Source organism: Ahaetulla prasina, chromosome 13 (assembly GCF_028640845.1).
Source record: "Ahaetulla prasina isolate Xishuangbanna chromosome 13, ASM2864084v1, whole genome shotgun sequence".
Lineage (NCBI taxonomy): Eukaryota > Metazoa > Chordata > Lepidosauria > Squamata > Colubridae > Ahaetulla > Ahaetulla prasina.
The window spans coordinates 10,462,763-10,483,508 of record NC_080551.1 but is presented as its reverse complement, the minus strand read 5'-3'; the positions used below and the strand labels follow the sequence as shown (position 1 = coordinate 10,483,508).

The 20,746-nt window shown below is 40.1% G+C and overlaps 3 protein-coding genes across 21 annotated transcripts in view; 2 read left to right on the top strand and 1 right to left on the bottom strand.

Annotated features, from left to right (window-relative positions):
- ASB7 (ankyrin repeat and SOCS box containing 7) overlaps nucleotides 1-3,167 on the bottom strand; it is an 84,310-nt gene extending 81,143 nt beyond the window's left edge. For 13 of the 17 annotated variants that reach the window (XR_009152056.1, XM_058156818.1, XM_058156817.1 and 10 more), the window contains exon 1: nucleotides 2,394-3,167. The gene's annotated coding sequence lies outside the window, so the exon portion shown is untranslated. The other 4 variants (XM_058156800.1, XM_058156809.1, XM_058156803.1 and 1 more) reach the window with 2 other exon arrangements.
- Nucleotides 1-20,746, top strand: part of LOC131184921 (uncharacterized) — a 56,775-nt gene that overhangs the window by 22,823 nt on the left and 13,206 nt on the right. The window lies entirely within an intron of this gene.
- LINS1 (lines homolog 1) lies at nucleotides 3,275-19,180 on the top strand. 3 transcript variants are annotated; one of them, XM_058156796.1, is made up of 7 exons: nucleotides 3,275-3,322; nucleotides 5,696-6,282; nucleotides 6,371-6,460; nucleotides 9,981-10,122; nucleotides 10,357-10,953; nucleotides 12,834-13,011; nucleotides 14,785-19,180. In XM_058156796.1, the coding sequence occupies exons 2-7, from the start codon at nucleotides 5,896-5,898 to the stop codon at nucleotides 15,638-15,640; spliced, it is 2,250 nt and encodes a 749-aa protein (XP_058012779.1). In that variant the 5' UTR covers nucleotides 3,275-3,322; nucleotides 5,696-5,895; the 3' UTR covers nucleotides 15,641-19,180. The 3 variants fall into 3 exon arrangements, with proteins under 3 accessions (XP_058012779.1, XP_058012777.1, XP_058012778.1); XM_058156794.1 differs by lacking the exon at nucleotides 3,275-3,322 and adding an exon at nucleotides 3,345-3,534; XM_058156795.1 differs by lacking the exon at nucleotides 3,275-3,322 and adding an exon at nucleotides 3,846-4,215.

Sequence of the window (20,746 nt, the reverse complement as noted above, 5' to 3'; positions counted from 1 at the left end):
ATACCTAAAATATTGCATCCAGTTCTGGGCATAGAATTTTAGGAATGACATTGACAAACTGAATCTTAAGAATGGAGCAACTGAAATGAAGATTGAATGATTGGAGTCAATGGCTCTGTGTAATGTGGAGACCTGATACAAGATAGCTGTCCTTCAATATATGAAGGATTATGTAGAAAATTGGGCAGGACTTTTGTAGTTGTTCCTGATGACAAAACACAATGGACTTAAATTAAGAAGACGACTTCAGTTGGGCATTCGGATAAATTTCTGGTAAGAGCCCTTCAATAATAGAACACATTGTCACAAGAAGTAGTTAAACAGAAACTGGATGGTTGTTAGGGATGCTACAGCAGGGTAGCTGCAGCTTTTTGGGCAGGGTTTGATATCCAATGATATCCAACTTATTTCTAATCTTTATATTCTATTACTTTACTGACCCATGAGGGAAAAATAAGTTTATTTTTTTCTTCCATTCAATTAGGTCTTACCCTCAGAAACTGTCTCGACAAGTCCCTACTGTTTCTTAGCAAGGTTTTTCAGAAGTGGTTTGCCATTGCCGTCTTCCTAAGGCTGAGAGAAAGTGATTGGTCCAAAATCACCTAGCTGGCTTTGTGCCTAATGTGAGACTAAAATTCAGGATCTCCCTGTTTCTAGCCCAGTGCCTTAACCAATATATCATAAACCAACATAAAATTTAGACTACAAATTGCCCTGTTTTCAGTTTTAAATGGCTACTCTCAGCTCAAAACAGGCTTTCCAATCTTAGTGGAAATGCTCTCTACTGTCTCAAGCATTCCAAAATCACTGAAAGCCCCAAACACGTCTGTTTTGAGTTCAATCTGGAAATATTTAAAACTCAGCATACCTGGAAGAGTCAAAACACAGCATTTCTAACTTGAAACCAGTGTGCTGAGCCTGAAGTGTTCCAAATTCACAATGTTCTGCCCAAAGACTAGAAATGTCTTTTACTGGGATGTACCCAGATGAAAACTGCCTGCACACTGTTATCAGTACTAACACCAGTGCTGGTTTACCATGGGTGTTTTTGGAGAGCGGGGGTGGAGCAAGAATGGTGTGCTAAACAAGGTTGCCTGAGCATGCCAGACATGAACGTGGTTCAGTATGTTGGGTGATCCCATGCAAGTGAATCAGAAAAAACTCACTGGTTCAGCTAACCATGAGTTAGCATTTTGCAGACACGCAATTTAACATGAGCTAATCTGCTCTGCCCTCCTCCCAAGACTCCCAATCCTTAGCTTTACCCTGGGTTCACTCAACCTAATGCCCTAGATTGCCACAGCAGGCTGCAACAGACTCCTAAACTTGGCTCCACACAATGCACAAGGCTCCAGATCTATCTGTTGGTTGACTCCGTTGCTGCATCCTAAAGATGGGGTTCCCCCCCCACTTCTGTTTTTCTTCCCAGTTTTGAAGAAGCTTCTTGGATGAGAAGTGAAAAGTTTTTCAAGCAAAACACCAAGGAAGTCCAGCTGCTTTGGGGACAATGTCTACGGATGATTCTCCATCATCCAGGTCATAGTTGTCAACAAAGATGCTTTTTCAATGGGCAACTGGGAAGTCTGAAAAGCAGCTTTGGGACAACCATGACCTGGATAATGGAGAATCTCCACAGAACCTCCATTGCTGGGTCCATAGAACGTGCTGCACAATCCCTGTCATGAGGCATTTCAACCCTTCACCCTAGAGAAAAGCTGCCAATTGAGCTGCCCAACCTCATCAACCCAGCCTGAACCCACCATACCCCTGGCTAGCTCACCCCAACTCAGCCCAGGTTTCTCCAGCTTGGAGGGTGGGGGTGGGTGGGGGTGGGGTTAACCCCTGCAATTGCCAACTCCCCATCTCAGTCTCTTTGGCCATGTTTCAATCCCAGCCACCCACCGGATGGAGAAAACGGGGGTGATCCCTGACAGATTCCACCCACCCCCACCCCCATCCCCGCCACAACCCGTGGAGAAGAGGTTGGGACTTTCTTGGGGCAGGGGGCTGGACTAGAAGACCTCCAAGGGTCCCTTCCAGCCCCATGGGATTCTATGCTTGCTCTTGTCCGTTCCACCACCCTATTTTTTGTGGGGCTGGGGTGGGCTTTCGATGCTCCCCCCGCCCCCCCAAGTTGGGTTGATGATGCCACTCCCTTGATCAGGAGCAACAACTTCCCTTCCTTTCCCTGGTGCAGGTGGTGGGGAAGCCGGGCCCACCCGGGAAGGGGACTTTCAGAGACCACCACCAGGCCGCAGCAGCCTCTGGGATGGGGGGGGGGAGTCGCCCTCTCCCATAGCCGCTGTGGCTCCCCCCTTCCCCCCTCCCCTCTCCTGTTGTTCTGAGGGGGGGGCTGGGCCCCACTAAGCCCCTCCCTCCTCGCCGGCCGTTACCTGTCTGTCTTTCCGTCTCTCTCTCTTTCTCTCTCTCTCTCTTTTCGCTTCAGGGCTCGGCTCGGCCCGGCCCAGCCGCGGGGGCCCCCCGGGCGCTTCCCTTCCCGGCTGCCTGGGAAGCAAGGGGAAGTTGAGGTGGGGAGGGAAAGGGCTGCCCGGCGCGTCGGCCAAAGCAAAGCGGGTCGTCCGCCGAAGGAAGGAAAGGCAGCCAGGAAGGGAGCCACTTTGCCCTGACTGACTGACTGACTTGACTGACTGATGGAGTAGGAGCCACCTCCGCTCCTTACTCCGGGGTCACCGGGCCTGGGCTGACCCCACCGCGCGGCCAATCAGAGGGCGCGCTGGCCGCCCACCGCCGCTCCTGATTGGACGCCGCCGCAGAGAGGGCGGGAAGGAGGGAGTGGAAAGGCCCCGCCTCGCCCCGCCTCCCTCCTGGCGTTTCCTCCTCCTCCTCCTCCTCTTCTTGTTCTCGGTGTCTCTCTTTCTCCTCGGCTCTCCCGAAGCGGTGCGAGTCCTCCGCGCCCCCCGCCACCGCAACTACAGACACTTCCGGCCCCGTCTCGACAACTTTTTCTTCTCTTTGGGCTCTCCGGGGGGGGAAAAGAGAAAGGAGCCTCGATCATAGAGTCGCGGGTGGGCAGAACGACGCCGACCCACTTCCTCCTCCTCCTCCTCCTCCTCCTCTTTCCTTCCCCTCTCCTCGCCACACGCACGCAACACACCTCCGCTCTTGCCCAAAAAAGACGGCTTTCCTGCCGGAAGTTGTAAAGCTTTACCTCTATGGTCCCACCGGAAGTAGCAGTAGACGGGCAGGGAGAGCCTGGCTGATAGCGGCTGTCAAGTCGGGTGGGGTGGGGGAGGGGCGGTTTGCAGCTTGATCCACCTCAGAGAAACGTTGCCGTCTGGTCGGAAGGCCGAGATTGGAGCGGGTGGGTGGGGAGGGGTGGGTGGATGTTACATAGGGGTGTTGTGTGTGGGGGGTCCTTGCTCCAATGCAAGGATCGGTGTTGTGTGTGTGTGTGGGGGGGACATTATCATTATTATTATTTTGCAAATCATCCCTCCTGGAAATACGACCCTCTTTCTCCCCCCTCCCCACCCGCCCCTCATATCTTGGAACGTAGCCCAGAAGAATGGAAAGGTAGGGTTCCCCTGTTCATATCTGTGTTACCTATGCCTATAATAGATTATCTGATATTTACATATGATACACAGGTAGTCCTCGACTTACAACAGTTCGTTTAGTGACTAGAGTTACAGCGGCACTGGAATAGGAATGGAATAGGAATAGGAGTAGAAGAATAGGAATAGAATAGAATAGAAATAAGAATAGGAATGGAATAGAATAGAAGAATAGGAATAGAAGAATAGGAATGGAATAGGAGTAGACTAGGAATAGAAGAATAGGAATGGAATAAGAATAGAATAGAAGAATAGGAATGGAATGGAATAGAATAGAATAGGAATAGGAAGAGAAGAGAAGAGAAGAGTAGGAATGGAATAGGAATAGGGGTAGAAAAATAGGAATAGGAATGGAATAGGAATAGAAAGGAATAGGAATAGGAATAGGAGTAGAAGAATAGGAATAGAATAGAATAGGAATAGGAATAGGGGTAGAAAAATAGGAATAGGAATGGAATAGGAATAGAATAGAATAGGAATAGGAGTAGAAGAATAGGAATAGGAATAGAATAGGAATAGGAATACTACACTACACTGTACTATATTGGCCAAGTGTAATTGGACACACAAGGAATTTATCTTTGGTGCATACGCTCTCAGTGTACGTAAAAGAAAAGAAACGTTCATCAAGAATCCTAAGGTACAACACTTAATGATAGTCATAGGGTACAAATAATCAAATCATACTAGGAAACAATATAAATCGTAAGGATACACGCAACAAAGTTACAGTCATGCAGTCCTAAGTGGGAGGAGATGGGTGATAGGAACGATGAGAAGGTTAATAGTAATGCAGACTTAGCAAATAGTTTGACAGTGTTGAGGGAAAAAGTGACTTAGGACCATTTTTCACACTTAATGACTGTTGCAACATCCCCGTGGTCACGTGATCAGAATTTGGTTGCTTGGCAACATACTCATATTTATGACGGTTGCAGCATCCCCAGGGTCATGTGATCCCCTTTGGCGGCCTTCTGACAAGCAAAAGTCAATGGGGAAGCCAGATTCACTTAACAATTGGGTTCCTAACTTAGGGACTGCTGTGATTCACTTCACAACGGTGGCCAGAAAGGTCATATAGTGGGGCAAAACTCACTTAACAAACATCTCACTTAACAACAGAAATGTTGGGCTCAATTGTGGTCGTAAGTAACACAAGTAGTTCTCGATGTTCTATGGAGATTCTCAGTCAACTAGTTCATGGTTGTCCCAAAGATGCAACCATGGGACAATGGGTTTTTCTTCTCATCCAAGAAGCTCCTTGAGGTTTTGTGCCTGAGGCAGCAGGATTGAAACTCAGTTTCCCAATGCACATGCCTTGTGCCTTAACCACTGCATCAAGCTGCCATCTGCTGGGACCAAGAAAAAAAAAATCCTAAAGTACAATTCCTGCTAATTAAATTGATGCACTCATGCATTAGAAATTTACCTAGTAACAATACAGGAGTGGATTATAATTGCCGCCTTTTAGAGTGCTTAACTTCCAAGTCTTAAGTTAAATACTGGGAGCTGCACTGAATGAAGAAATTTGTTTCCTCTAGACTACATTCCTGTATGCAGCATGAGTAAGATTTCAAAAATGGAGAAGTGCAAAAAAAAAACCAACAACCCAAAAAACAGGTGAAGAGACAGAGGAATTGTTTTCAAATAGAATATTTTTAAGGGATAGAGTTAGGATAGATAGCTATTTGAGGTGTCTTGAGCAGAATTAGGATGACCACGTGCGATAGAAAAAAGGTCCAAAGGTACTTTAGATAATTCAAATATTTGTTTTTTAGTATAACTAGTTTTATGGGACGTGGTGGCTCAGGGGCTAAGACGTAGTACAAATATATAAGATTTCAAAAAATGGAGAGCAAAAAATGCAAAAAAAAAAAAAAGGCCAAATGATTGCCTCCCTTGCGCTACTTCAAGTGAGAATGAAAAAGACAGAGGCCTCCATGTAAACTGCCTTGACTAAGGAAATAGTGGAATATAAATCTAATAAAAAAGTAATTAGTAGCCATGTTTGAATAGTACTTGGTGCTGAAATGTTTCTAATCTGATACCATAACTTGAATTGTTTTGACTTTTCACTAAGAATCATTACTGACCTCACATTTCTTGTCATTTTTTTTTAGATACAGTAGAATTGGAATCTTTACAAAGTTACATCTTGTATGAGAGTCAGTTCCTGAAAATAAACAATGGAATTGGAATTGGCATCATTATAAAGTTACACCTTATATGAGAATCAGTTCCTGGGGGAAAAAAAACTGCGATTCAAATCCTCCTGATTTGAATATATAAAGAATCCCTGGATATATAAAAATTGCTGATAATGGAGACTTACTTTCACTTCCTTCAAAAAACGTATAATGATATAATTGCTGGTGCTTTGTTAGCCCAAGATAGTTACAATTGTGCAGCTCTCCTAAATCCTTCATTTTTTTCATCAGCAAAAAATTGTGAATTATGTGCCTGTCATTTTTTCCGTAAGTTGGATGCTCAGGTCTCTTCCAGTCTAGACCCAATAAACAACGAACATGATATTTCTAAAAACATTAGCCATCTGAAGTGCCATGCCCGGGAAATTATTCTGCTTCAGTTAACTTTGATCGAGATGATGCTTGCCAAACTCCATCTGCAAGAGGTGGCTCCTGAAATAAAACGGAAATACATTGAGATCTTGAGAATCTTGCAAGAATCGAACCTTGCCTCTGAATTAGTAAGTTTCCCAAAGGTGGTATTTTTCTCAAACTCCTTTGTTAAGGTGTCTCGTAACTACAACTTCCTTCTGTTTTCATTTCTCCTAGATTCATCTGTTACGTAGTTCAGATAAACCGCTCTCTCACATGGCTTCTAAAAGTTTGGCTTCCCTTGTGCATTTTCAGCTAAGAGAAGAGGTAAGTCAGAAAGGGAGCTTTGGAGTTACTATTTAACCAAATGTATCTGCTTTGTTTGTAGTTTTGTTTGTACTTCCAAGGACAAATGTAAACGAGCACGTCGTACAGAACTTAAAACTTAAATGTTTAATGTTATAAATCCCCGTCCAGCAAAAATACTAATTATATCTCGTGCGCTCTCAATTCAGCCTGTTTTGTTCTCCTAGTAAAAGAAGAGGTAAGCTTATACCTGGTGGTGCCATCTGTTATCCCCTTCTAATTACGTTGCTTTTACGCATTTGGGCTGGCCAGACAGATGTCTCTGCCTTCCTCATTGGGCCATGTACTTTTCTCCCAAATGTTACACTTAGAAAAGAGGGCCAGTTTTTTAAAAAATGTAAATACTATAAATCCATAAATGACAAAGCATATTCTTTAAAGAGACATTCTTCATAATTTATACCAAAGGAAATATCTCTTCCACTGAACTATACTTTTTGTGGATATGTATTATGTATAGCTAGGTGTTTTTAATGATGCATCTAATTCATCCACTATTATTTTTTAATGGAGTAACATTTTTTTAGCTAGCTTATCTTAAAAATGAATGAATGATTTCCTGTTTTTTTTTCCTCACCTGATACGATATTTCAAGAGAATTTTAACATTTTTTGATTTTGTGGGAGAATAAAACATTCCCCTCACCCCACCCCACCCCACCCCCCAAAAAAACAGCCAGGAAAAGCTCTGAGTTTTCAGACCAGGGGGGTGGGGGGGACTGTATTTAAATTGCAGTTCTTTGGTTATCTTTCAGTTCATTTTAAATTCCTAGTTGCTTTTTCCTAATTGTGCTGTGTTTGCATTGCAATCTTTTAATGCCATGTTTGTGTTTGATTATTTACAAGCATTAGCTGTATAAAACTAGAACCCCTGGAATGAAACAGTTAAAAAACATTAATGGATAAAAATAAAAAGAAGTGCAAGTATATTTTATCAGTAATGTTGCTGCTATTAGTAGCTTATCTCAAAAGTCTGTAGCTCACCCTCATAAATGACTTTGTTTTTTCACTATCTCACAGGATGCATTATTAGTCCATGCGTATAATTTTCAGTTATTTGTGGCATATCGTTGGTTTAAAAGATGGGGAGTGGAGATACGCTTGAATGTTCCTTACATATATCATTATTAAAATATGAAAAAAAAAATAGGAAGGAGTTTGTTAGGCTGGCCTTTTTTTTTTTTTAGTCTTGTTGCTTTTCTATACCAAGAAAATAGTTGGTACTGACCATATTGTTTAAGTATACAGACACTTTGTATACATTCTGCATTTTTATGCAGATTCTTTCCAATGTGCAACTGTACCTCATTAGTTTCTTCCTGCTAACTGGTGTCATAATGCAGTACTAGAATAATCAGATAGAGGGCTTCATAGGACAAGAGAAATCACATTTTGGATATTCTGCTGTTCAAAATGCCTGCAGATTTTCCTGCAAATCTAATGTATGTATGGAAGCTACCATTTGCATATTCTGTCATCTATTCTCCAAAACAGATTTTTTTTTTGCCTGAATTTGACTGAACTCAAGTAATGGTAGCACCCTTACTTTTCCACCCATTGTACTTTTCCTTTGGACGGAACCATTCCCCTTTCTTTCAGCCATCAAAAAATTGCCATGAAGGTATTTACAACAGTAAGAAAATGTGGGAAGTTTCCAAATTAGGATAAATAATCTGTTCATTTGATTGAGGGGAACAAAACGTTACGGGGGTTAGAGTGAGCTTTAAAAGTTAAGCTTTATAGAAGTGATTGATAGAATAGGTAGGTGGAAAAATTAAAGCCTGCACTACTGAATATGAAAGTACAGAATTTAACCAAAAGTCTAGGATAAAGTAAGACCATTTGTGTTCTCAGATAGATTCCTCAATGTTCTTCAATGATGCCTCAGCATGAGGAGGCATTGGCAACCCAGCATTTTGACTGCAGTGCTTAGAAAATATTACTCAAAATTTCTTCTAAGCTTGCTAAAGGCATAAAGGGAAAAGCATGTGCTTGTGCTCTGTGCAGCTGAAATTAAATATAGGTAGTCCTTGACTTACAATCATTCATTTAGTGACCATTCAAAGGTGTAACGCCACTGAAAAAAAGGACATGACTGTTTTTTCACACTTACAACCTTGAAGCATCCCCAAGGTCACATGATCAAAATTCAGCTGCTTGGCAATTGACTCATAGTTACGACAGTTGCTGTGTTCCGGCATTGTATGATCCCCTTTTAAGACTTTCTGACAAGCAAAGTCAATGGTGTAAAGCCCTGTGAAGTGGTATATAAGTATTTACTGTTGCTGTTGCTATTTAGAGACACTTTGATGCTTTATGAGTTCTCATTTTCAATCTGAATTAATTCAGTATACAACTGATTTTATCCTAATTAAATACGGAGGCCTATATATATATATATATTTTTAATTAGATTTTTATACCGCCCTTTTCCCAAAGGACTCAGGGCGGTGTACAGCCAAGGATAAAAACTCAATATATACAATTAAAACCAAAATTTAAAACAGAGCAAATTACAAAAAAGGCCGACATTAAAATTTGAAAATTTAAAAACCCTAAAACAATCAAAATCCAATTTAAAATTTAATAAAACTATTAAGCCAGTGGATATATGTGGATTAATTAAGTAAGGGAGCCTATATCTTCACAGGTTTTTTTTATGTCTAGGTGTATTTATCGATGTATGGCTGTAATATTAGTATTATCATCCTTCTCATCTTCTCTACTACCTCTTCTTATTGATATCGTATTATGATTGGGCCGTGGTGGCTCAGGCTGTAAGATAGCTTGTTATTAAAACACAACTGCCTGCAATTAACTGCAGACTCGAATCCCACCAGGCCCAAGGTTGACTCAGCCCTCCATCCTTTATAAGGTAGGTAAAATGAGGACCCCAGATTGTTGGGGGGGGGCAATAAGTTGACTTTGTAAATATACAAATAGAATGAGACTATTGCCTTACACGCTGTAAGCCGCCCTGAGTCTTCGGAGAAGGGCGGGATATAAATGTAAATAAATAAATTAAATAAATAAATAAATAAATAAATTATTATTATTACTCTGTTGCTTTGCATTTATCTTGAGGGTTTCTGCACCGGAAACAAATTCCATGCATGTCTAATCACATTTGGCTAAATAAAGCATTATATCTATTCTATCTGTCTATTCTATCTGCTCTGTCTATTCTATATCTATTCTATCTGTCTATTCTATCATGATTGGTAAAACAATGTTGAGTAATTAAGCTGTAAGAGTTGGATAATAAGATATATAGACCTTGCTTTATGTTACTGGTTTGGCTAGCTAGTCACTTACTAAAGAGTGCAAAATGATGAAGAAAACCATCATGGCCAATCCCAAAAACTTTGCCTTTTTCATGCTTCTCCCCTGTCTTGATTTTTGGAGAAGGGTTAAAGTTTATCCTTCAATCATCATTTGTTCAGTGTAACCCAAAGTAACACGCGTTCTCTCTCTTTTCTCAGAATTCATTAAATAGTGCCTGGCTTGCTTTTTGTTTGGAGACTTTATCAGGATTTCCTAGTAATAGTTCGATAGCAGAATGCCTCTGGACTTTGACCAATATAATAAAAGAAATGTTGAATGATGACAACACTTGCAAAGAAGGTACCATTTCAATTGGTGTTACGTTGCAAGTAGCTAATAGAAGATCAATGCACAGTTACTCTTCACAAAAGCTGTTGCTATGTTCACATTGTTACGGATATCGCTTGTCTTGTAAATTTTCAGGGAAGAAATAGGTTTTTAATGGGGAAAAGTTCTAATTTTGACTGATAATTTAGTTAAAGCCTCTCTATCTTATTTAAACCCTGCTTGATGCTGGTGTTGTTGTTATTATAGGTGACCTGAAGAAACTTCTTACTCCCCTTAACAATGTGCTGGAGAACTTTTACAGTTCCATCCTTTCTTATTATTCATCTGCTCACAGTGCTCCACTATCTGCAAAATCAACAAATGACATGAATAGCTTTCTAGATCTCTTTGAGTTGCTTGTAGCTTCCAGGATTCAGGTGCCACTCAACCTTGGATGCCAGAGGGTACTGTTTTTGAACTCTTGCGGTATCGGCTGCCTTGCCACATCACCTGTTCACGGTTTCATCAAGAAGAAATCGATCGCGTTGCTTAAGAACTGCATTCTTCACAAAGCGGGCGAAGACCTAATCAAGACAAAGGCACTTCCTTCCTCATCCCGGGACCCTTATTTGGACAACGATCGATTAGCATTGGCTGATACCGTGCTACACTTTGTGAATTCTGATTGGCTGGGCAGGTTGTGTGTTAGTGGAAACACCCGCCATTTTGATGGTAGCACAATTGAACCTCAAGCACAGGTGAAGGGTAACTTTGACATAGTGCTCTTCAGATCTTTAAGCTTGCTTCTGCTTAAAGCGTTAGAGACGAAGATCCAGGATTTTGCCTACAAATCTGAATCGCCAGGTAATTTGGCTTCCTAAAGTGTCTTCAAAGTTTCACAGGAAAATGCCTTGTGAGTAGACTACCTACAAGATGAAAATGAATGGGGTTGCCACCGTATACCAGTAATAATAATGAGAAAATATTAAAGATGGTGTTTTCTTTTAACAGCATATAAAAGAGTTTGAGCATTAAGGATCAAATCATAAAGAAGTACAGAAAGAACTGTGACTGCAGGATGGGTGTGCAAATTTTGGTTTCGCAGACGCTAGAGAAATAAATTACTTTTAAGAGAAGATGCCAATTATTCATTCATCTGGCATTTCAGTAAAACATTGCTTCAAAACATTCAGAATATTCCCATCGTGGCATAGAGGTGTCTATAACAAAGCTACATCGTACAAGAGGTGGGAGGATTGTGTTTAACTTGAGCAGGTGTTGTAATCCAAAGGCTCTCTAGACAATTCAGATGTTCAGTGTAAGTGTGCAATTTGAAATTCAGTTTGATTGCGTCTCCCAACTTAATTAAGAAGTTCCACTCCCAGAAGTCTCGATATACAGTCCATAAAAGATTGGGCTCAGCTAAAGCGGAGAGTTTTTAGTGGAGTGGATAATTATATGTACACAGGATCAGTTTTCGGGATTTTCGATTATGGAAGCTGTAGGCATGAATACTTTTAATCTGTTGCATGGGCAGAAATCTTGTGCCACATTGAATTTGGAAATGGATCCTTTCTTCCCCGAGCTCAGACTTAGCTTCGTTTCACTAAGTCCTTAAGTCAGTACAGTAGCGTTTTCTGGTATAAAAATAGGGGTTCTTGTCTCCAAAGACTGTACAGGTAGTCCTCGACTTACGACCACAATGGAGCCTAACATTTATGTTGCTAAGTGAGACATTTGTTAAGTGAGTTTTGTCCCATTTTACGACCTTTCTTGCTGCAGTTGTTAAGTGAATCCTGCAGTTGTTAAGTGAGTACCATGGTTGTTAAGTGAATCTGGCTTCCCCATTGACTTTGCTTGTCAGAAGGTTGCAAATGGGGATCACATGACCCCAGGATGCTGCAACCGTCATAAGTGTGAGCAACTGCCCTAAGTCACTTTTTTCAGTGCTGTTGTAACTTCAAACGGTCACTAAAGGGACTGTTGTAAATCAAGGACTATCTGTAGTAATATTATATCTGGTGGCTCGGACTGCTAAGACAGTCTGTTATTAACAGCAGCTGCTTGCAATTACTGCAGGTTCAAGTCCCACCAGGCCCAAGGTTGACTCAGCCTTCCATCCTTTATAAGGTAGGTAAAATGAGGACCCAGATTGTTGGGGGCAATAAGTTGACTTTGTATATAATATACAAATGGATGAAGACTATTGCTTGACATAGTGTAAGCCGCCCTGAGTCTTCGGAGAAGGGTGGGATATAAATGCAAAAAAAAAATTATATGTTCTTGGCACCCAAGTAAAAACACCTTTTCAATTTTTTTTTATTGCCATCCTACCTGTAGCTGGTTAGGATCCCACCAAATGACTATAAATGGAGACATAGATGGAAAAAGAAGAAAATAAAAAGACAGTAAAGTTGATAACATTTTTAAGATTTTTTTTTTCTTGCTGTTCTTGCTTTTTGTGGCAAGACTTATTGGAAGTGAAAAGCTTCTTTAAGGTTTTAGATTTAAAAAACGTTGGCAAGCAAGATATTGTCACTCTTGGTCACCTATTGGTCACCACTTCCCTACAAAATAGAATTTCCACTATTGTTTCTCCTTTGCATTCCCTTTAAAACATTTCATTAGAACAGGTAATGCTAAAAAAAATCGTTCCTCAGATATTGTAAATTTTTAATCAGAAACAAATATATTTATGTATATGATTTTGGGCTGCCATTGATTTTTCTTCTTCTTCATTTTAGTTCATTTGGAGAGTGTTATGGGTCTACTCTTTACAGTCTTAAAAAGCCACCTGAAGCCTTCTACCAGTGTCTGCTTACTTCAACACCCTTGCATGTGGATTTCTCTGTTTATAGAACAAGATGATGAGATGGTAGAAGCTGTAAAGTCATTACTCACAATTTATTTAAACTTGGAAAGGTTAGTGCCTCTTTTCCCAGAAGCCATCAACTTGTATTTGCTGAAAATTAATTGATCGTCATAAATATCTTCAAAATGAACACACAGTTCAGGCAACAGTGTTCAAATTGAAACATTCATTCATTCCATTTCATTTTGCTTCCAGCGTATCACTCCTAAGACAAAATTATTCCCAATTCCTTCAGTTCCTGGGACACATCTAGGAAGCTTACTTGTTCCTCTCAAATACGGTAGTGCATGAATAATGTCCACATTTAGAATCGGGTATTATCCAGAGTTTCTTTTCTTCCATATACAAGGAATTTGACAAGCAGTACAAAGAAGATGTACAGCATTCTTCCATATCATAAACGCGATAAGCAAATACGCACCTCTTCTTTAAATAAGACTAATAGAAACATTGACAGAGAGATCAGTGAAGGAATCTCCTGGTCCATTAATTACTCTCAATGAAACAGAGAGAATTGTATTCTGAAATTTTGACATAGTTCTTCAGCTTTGTCGTGAATTCAGTTTATTTCCCTTTCCGTAGGGAAGAGGGAAGAGTGTTCAAGATGTAGGTTCCAAACATGTGCTTTGAAATGAATACCAGCTATTTTACTTATTTATTTTTTGCAGATTTTACTGATTTCCATTATGTATATAATATGTTATTTTTTTCAGAGTTTTTCCAATTAGAACTAAGAAGAAGCCCCCACCCCTCAAGTGGGAACAATTAATCGGTGGAATGGCTTACCTCCGGAAGTTGTGGATGCTCCATCACTGGAGGTTTTCAAAAAGAGACTGGGCAGCCATTTGTCTAGGATAGTGTAGGATCTCCTGCTTCAGCAGAGAGTTGGACTAGAAGACCTCCAAGGTCCCTTCCAACCCTATTACTCTGTGTTCTAGGTATCTTGGAAGTCCCATAATCCATCACCACTGGTTCTGTTTATGCCGGTTGTCTGAAACATCTTACTTGCCCCTAGTTACTTTGTGCTGCTCTATGTTTGGATTTCCTTATGCAGGATATGGAAGATCATTGCATACTGAGTCCTAATCAAAAATTTTACCTGAAAACTACCTGGATAAAACATAGATTCTCCCTGCTAAACTCCGCTTTCTGTCCCTTTACTTTGTTTCAGTGACACACTACAAAATAGTATTCTCCAATGGTTTGTTAGTTCACAAACGAAGGCAAATATTTGTTATTTATTTAAGTATATCTAAACCATACTTCGTGTCCATGTGAAGGCCCACAGAGTGACCAAGTTCTCCTAATTAGTAATTACTAATGATTGATGCCTGCCTTTTCCATCTCATAAATTAATGTCAAATTACAGTTGATGGAGATGAAAATAAGCAAGTCAACTTCTTTGACTAAATCGCCATATATCCAGGCCATGTCTCGACCAGGATCTATGGGGATTAGAGTAGAAAGTGAATTTCTGGGTTTCGAGTTCCCCAGATGTCTAATAGATTTAATTCTTCTTCCATTTCAAAAAAAAAAAAAAAGTTTGGTATGGTATTCCTTTTTATTTTTGTTTTTTTGTTTTTGCTTATTTGCATAGTCTTTTGTAATGTCCACGATTGCATTATAATCACCAATCAAACTTTCTTCACTTTTATCCTTATAATGTGGATTGAATTAGAGCACACAGTGGGAGAGAATGCTTGAGCGCCGTGATCATTCTGATTTATTTGGCCAAAAATAATAAAATGTAAATTCGCTCTATTGTTAAAAGAGTTCTTGATAAAACGATGTTGTAATTTGCGACGTTCTTGTTTATTTTGTAGGTTCTGCCCCGACGTTCATTTTACCCTCTGCCGTTCAGATGAAAGAACCCAGGACAATCGGACGCATCAGAATGGCTATAATCCCCACTGCCTCTTCTTATGTCTGTTAGGGAGCGTTGCGTTTGATGCCACGGTTCTTCTGGATTTCTTGATTTCATCAGAAACCTGCTTCTTGGAATACTTTGTGCAATATTTGAAACTTCTTGTAGAAGACTGGCACCAGTTCGTCCAAGTTTCCAAATGCTTTAAGTTCACCGTTGGCAAAGATCTCAGAATTTGGGAGGAGAACATGTCTTGCCAGCAGGGAAAGGTCCCCAACTCAGATCTGACTGGGCAGAGCACTGCATACGATACACAGCCTTGTACGGAGGCCCTGAATTTGTCTACCCTCTGTCAGGGAGACAGTCAAGCCATGCAACTCAGCCATTTTGATTTTGTAACATCATCTAGTGACTCACATTTATCGGGGGCTTTTCAGAAGCTGGTTGATTACGACAGCTCAGAAGATTCTGATGTAGAATGCATACGAGAAGAACGTTTGGCAGACACAGAACAAGAAGCTTCAAACCATCGAGCCTGTCCAAATAAAGCCGTTCTTGACGAGAAGGCAAAAACCTCCAAGCAAGAAGGGCTCCTTTTCACTGAGCAAGATTTGAATATTTCATCAGACTCCGGCAGCAAACTATCCCCCCCGGAATTTAAATTAGCAGATGAAACTTTCCAGAAAGCAACTGCATGTTTCCAACAATTGCAAAAGTCCATTTCTAGGCTACATGCAAAACGACTCTTCCCGTACAACCCAAACGCGCTCTTGAAGCTCCTGAGTCAAGTTCATATAATTAGTGAAGATCACTGAGCTGTTTCAGACTAGTTGGATTGTAAAGAAATATAGTCTTCCGGGTTAAACCCATATATTTGTAAGCATTGGAAAGGATGTTCCAGAAAATTAATAAGCTCTGAAATATGTGGCCCAAATGCGTTCTTTGGGATTGGAGTCTATGTTGTTTATGAATTTTCTGCTTGGTTAAAAAACACTGTAGCTTCAAATTCCTTCATACATTTAACTCCAAAAGGGTGTTACTATCTTGTCCGTGCTATGTGTGAATTTTCCCTCAGAGATTTTTTTCTTTTAAGGCAGTAAATTCTGAATTTTGGCACCTTGTTCTGTCTGAGATCATTTTGATATGAAGGATATATGTCCTTGGAAAGAATTAGTCACTGTTTTTAAAAAGAGGATAGCTCTTTTTAAAGAAAACATAGAATAGCTCTGTGTTCCCATACTAAGGAAAGGAAAGTGTGTCATAATTAAATAATTTAAAGTTTTATGAATTGGGAAAGCACGGCTAAAGGGGAAAAGATTCAACTTTTACAGTTTTTTCTTCAAAAATGGGTCATAAGAGCATTCAGCCTCTTATAGGTGTATGCTCTAATGTTATATTGTTTATGATATAAACAGAACAACCTAAGAACAACTTAAGCCCTGGTGGCACAGTAGTGCAGGCTGCCCGCTGCCAGAAGTTCGATTCTCACCAGCTCAAGGCTCAGCCTTCCATCCTTCCGAGGTTGCTAAAACAAGCATCCAGATTGTTGGGGGCAATTTGCTGACCTTGTAAACCGCATAGAGAGAGAGATCGAGAGCTGTAAAGCACTAAGAAGCGGTATATAAGTCTTAAGTGCTATTGCTATTAACTTGTTATTCAACAGCCTATTTGTTTGCAGAGAGCGGTAGCTAGAACTGACTTCCTTAATTATTCTGGGTGGCCTACAGAACACAGTAAACGTGTCAATAAGGAAAAACGTGAGCCTGAGGAAATAAGTGTGTTTTGGAATCCTGCTAAACAGCAAAAAAGGAAGTGGCTTGAAACTTCAGTATCAACAGCACTTTGTTCCACAAGGATGCTCTTTGCTATGGAGAAAGGGCATCCATGTTACCAAATAGTTGTTGGACCTGTCCAAGGTGCCATATTGATGCATAAATGAGGGCACGAGATGGGATTGACTGTATGGGAGTTAATGGTGCTGGCGGCAGCATAAATGCAAATTATTTCATATACTGTGAAAGCTTGAGTGGTTTTGGAAGATAACTAGCAGCCGGTAAAGCTGTTTCATATTTTTTTTTAATTTGCATTTATATCCCGCCCTTCTCCGAAGACTCAGGGCGGCTTACACTATGTTAAGCAATAGTCTTCATCCATTTGTGTATTATATACAAAGTCAACTTTTTATTGCCCCCAACAATCTGGGTCCTCATTTTACCTACCTTATAAAGAATGGAAGACTGAGTCAACCTTGGGCCTGATGGGACTTGAACCTGCAGTAATTGCAAGCAGCTGTGTTAATAACAGACTGCCTTAGCAGCCTGAGCCACCAGAGGCATTGAAGGTAATGCAAGACCTTGCCACTTAATTTTATACTGCCACATTCTGGGCCAGCTGCACTGTGCACTTTAAGGGTGGTTCCCCCAAAAAGCACATCACAGCCATTTAGTTTTGAGTTCCCAGTATATCAGTCACTGAGAGGTCCAGTGAATGACCCTCTAGTCTAGAACATCTTTCTTTGAATCCACAACATTCCTACTAAGTGCTTAGTTTCTTCTCGTTCTGGGCAAATCCTTCTTTTACTTTAATGTTTCAAATGTGTTAATTGAACATTCAATTCATAATGTTGCCATTTGTTTTGTTGTCTTAAAACATATGAAGAATGGTTGCTGGAATTGGGCATGTCTAGTTTAATTGAAAGGCCTGGGGCAGGAGTGAAATGCTACCTGTTCGCTCTGGTTCGGGCAAACTGGTAGTGATAAAAACTACTGGTTTGGGTTAGCTGCTGGTTCAGTTGCACCGGCAGTTTAAAAAGCTACTAGTTCTAGCAAATCGGTAATTAAAAAAAGCTACCGGTTCCCCCAAACCAGTATTTACAATAATCAGCGAGAAATCCTGCTTTCTAGCAAAGCTAAATCGCACACCACAGCTGATCCCCCCCACTGTTCTACTTACCTTCCCAAGCCTCCTTTTAGTGCATACTGCATATGCATGTGCACGCAGCACATGTGCGGCATATAGCGCACATGTGCGGCATATAGCGCACATGTGCGGCATATAGCGCACATGTGCGGCCAGCGAACTGGTAGCAAACAGTTTGGATATTATCACTGGACTGGGGTGACATGATAGCAGTATTCCAATATTAGAGGCTGCCACAAAGAAGAGGGAGTCAAACTATCCTCCAAAGCCCCTGAGGGCAGGACAAGAAGCAATGGGTGGAAACTAATCAAGGAGAGAAGCAACTTAGAACTAAGGAGAAATTTCATGAACAGTTAGAACTATTAATAAGTGGAACAACTTGCCTGCAGAAGCTGTGAATCCTACAACACGGGAAGTTTTTAAGAAGAGGTCAGACAAGCATTTGTCTGAAATGGTAGGGGGGTTTCCTGCCTTAGCAGGGGGTTGGACTAGAAGACCTCCAAGGTCCCTTCCAACTCTGTTATTCTGTCTTTATCTTATATGTTTTGTTATAACCTTCGGCACTGCAAATTTTATGCCATTAAATTTAATTTGTTAAGAAAAATCCATCTTGAAGGCCACTGAGACATCTTGCACATTTTTTTTGAATGAAGGATCCAGTTGATTTTAATAAAGCTGAAAATACTTTCTGGGGCTATTGTTTTAATTCTAGTATCTAAGCCTAAATGGGCATCAGTAGTAGTATTGAAAATGTCATAGACATTAGAGTAGATGACCCCTTCTACAATCCCTTATAATTCTATGATTTTATGATTTATTCATATTTTATCAAGATTCTTATAAGGATCTGGGCTTGCTAACACTACAAATAAAGACTATTTTAATAAAAAAAACCTCTATTGGTTTAAGGCCAGATAATATTAGAATGATTTCAGCATCATTTCTCTTCTGGGGCATTGCAAAATTGACTACATCGTTTTCAATTTGTGAAATCAATCTCTCTTTTCAATTCAACGTTCATGTGTTAAAATATAAAGTATTTCCGGCATCAAATCTGTTTCATTGGAGACATTGCTTTTTTTCCCTCCTAAAACAAGGGCTATCCATTTTGGACCTTAAAAACGGTGGCTTGTTGATACACCCTGCATGGTTACTTAATAGGCTTTTTTTCTGTAAAAAGGGACCTTTGAAATCAATTAACATTGGTCAGAAACAGCATTTGGTACACTGTTCCATCTAGGTTATATTTAACAATATTTAACATTCCTCCCATAGTGTGTAAAACACCGCTAGGTTTGTTTCCAAGATTTATAGTAAACCTATGACAGATACTACAATGATACTATGATGGATACTACATCTGATTTACTTTAGCCATGTCATCAGGGGTGAAATCCAGCAGGTTCTGACAAGTTCTAGAGAACTGGTAGCAGAAATTTTGAGCAGTTCGGAGAACCGGCAAATACCACCTCCGGCTGGCCCCACAGTGGGGAGCGAATGGGGATTTTGCAATATCTTCCCCAGGAGTGGGGAGGGAATTTGGATTTTGCGGTATCCTTCCCCTGCCACACCCACCAAGCCACACCATGCCCGCCAAGCCACGCCCACAGAACCGGTAGTAAAAAAATTTGGATTTCACCACTGCGTGTCATGCATGCAAATTCATTGGAGAAGGCAAGGATGTTAGGAATGATTAGTGGATCAAGAAGTAGGGTCAAGCAAAGAACACACTGGTTTGACAACATTGAAGCTGATCCAGAGATGAACCTCCAACAACTGAAAGAAATTATTATTATGATGATTATGATTATGATTATTATTATTATTATTATTATTATTATTATTATTATTATTATTATTATTATTATTATTATTATTATTATTATTAGAATTTTTATACCACCCTTCTCCCGAAGGACAAGTTGTGCTTGACAGGGTAGAATGGAGAGGACTTGCCTATAAAGTCACCAAGAATCGGACATGGTGAAATGGTTAAAACAACGATAGGTGAGAACTAATGATAAGAGAACATCACAGATGAGACTTAAGGCTGTTGATCTAATTATACAGAAAATGTACCTTCTCACTCCAAACATGAGTTGACTTGTTGCAGCCTTTTAAACCAATTAGGAAATCATGCTAACAGACCTCTTACGTGGAGTGCTTAGTGGGCCTGTGGGAAAGAGATAAAGATAATTCCTTCTTTCTACAAAGTGATGGATGTCAACTCTCAATGTCATCTCCTCTTTTCAGTTTTATTACCCGCCTCCTCAAAAAACACCCTTATTGCATGGTATCAAATCTCTCCACCTACATTTGGTTAGCAATAGCTGTCCCAAGTTGTAGGAAATGGATGACTTACTTTTTCTGGTCCTTTCTCTGTTTTCTGCCTCTGATTTTACTTCCCACCTGGTCTGATGAAGGGTTCTACAGAATTTAAAAGCTTATTTATAATTTTGTGATATTTTAATTAATACTGTGTTTTTTTCACTCCAGATAATTCAATTTTTTCCAGTCTCTGTAATGCAGAATTCTTTAAGGGAAGAAAAGGCTAAGATGTTTGTTTTACACAAACCTGACTTGGCTTTCTGAACTTTGGATTGATTGTTGACTACTTTCTGTGTGTTCCCATTGAAAGCAAAACCACCGGGCCAACCTTTCCAAAGATTCTGTTTTGATACCTTGCCTGCCATTGTCTTGAGTGAATTGTTTATTTGCCCTGAGTAAAATGTTATTTTTACCTAGCAACTGGGTATATGAGTTGAAAACCTGAAACAGGGTACCCTTATCATCAACTTTTTATTTTATTTATTTATTTATTTTATTTATTTAATCACATTTTTATACCGCCCTATCTCCCAAGGGACTCAGGGCAGTTTACAGCCTAATAAAAATACATATAAATACAAAATAAAACACCAATTTAAAAAACTTATTAAATAAGGCCGAATATTAAAACTACAATAAGATAATAAAACCCCGTTAAAACCAAATTTAAAATT

Excerpts from the sequence above, each read along its gene's own strand:
- LINS1 (XM_058156796.1), top strand. The coding sequence starts at position 5,896 with ATGGAGACTTACTTTCACTTCCTTCAAAAAACGTATAATGATATAATT. Across the intron at positions 6,283-6,370 it reads CGAACCTTGCCTCTGAATTA|ATTCATCTGTTACGTAGTTC; the intron begins GTAAGTTTCCCA and ends CATTTCTCCTAG. Across the intron at positions 10,954-12,833 it reads CTACAAATCTGAATCGCCAG|TTCATTTGGAGAGTGTTATG; the intron begins GTAATTTGGCTT and ends TCTTCATTTTAG.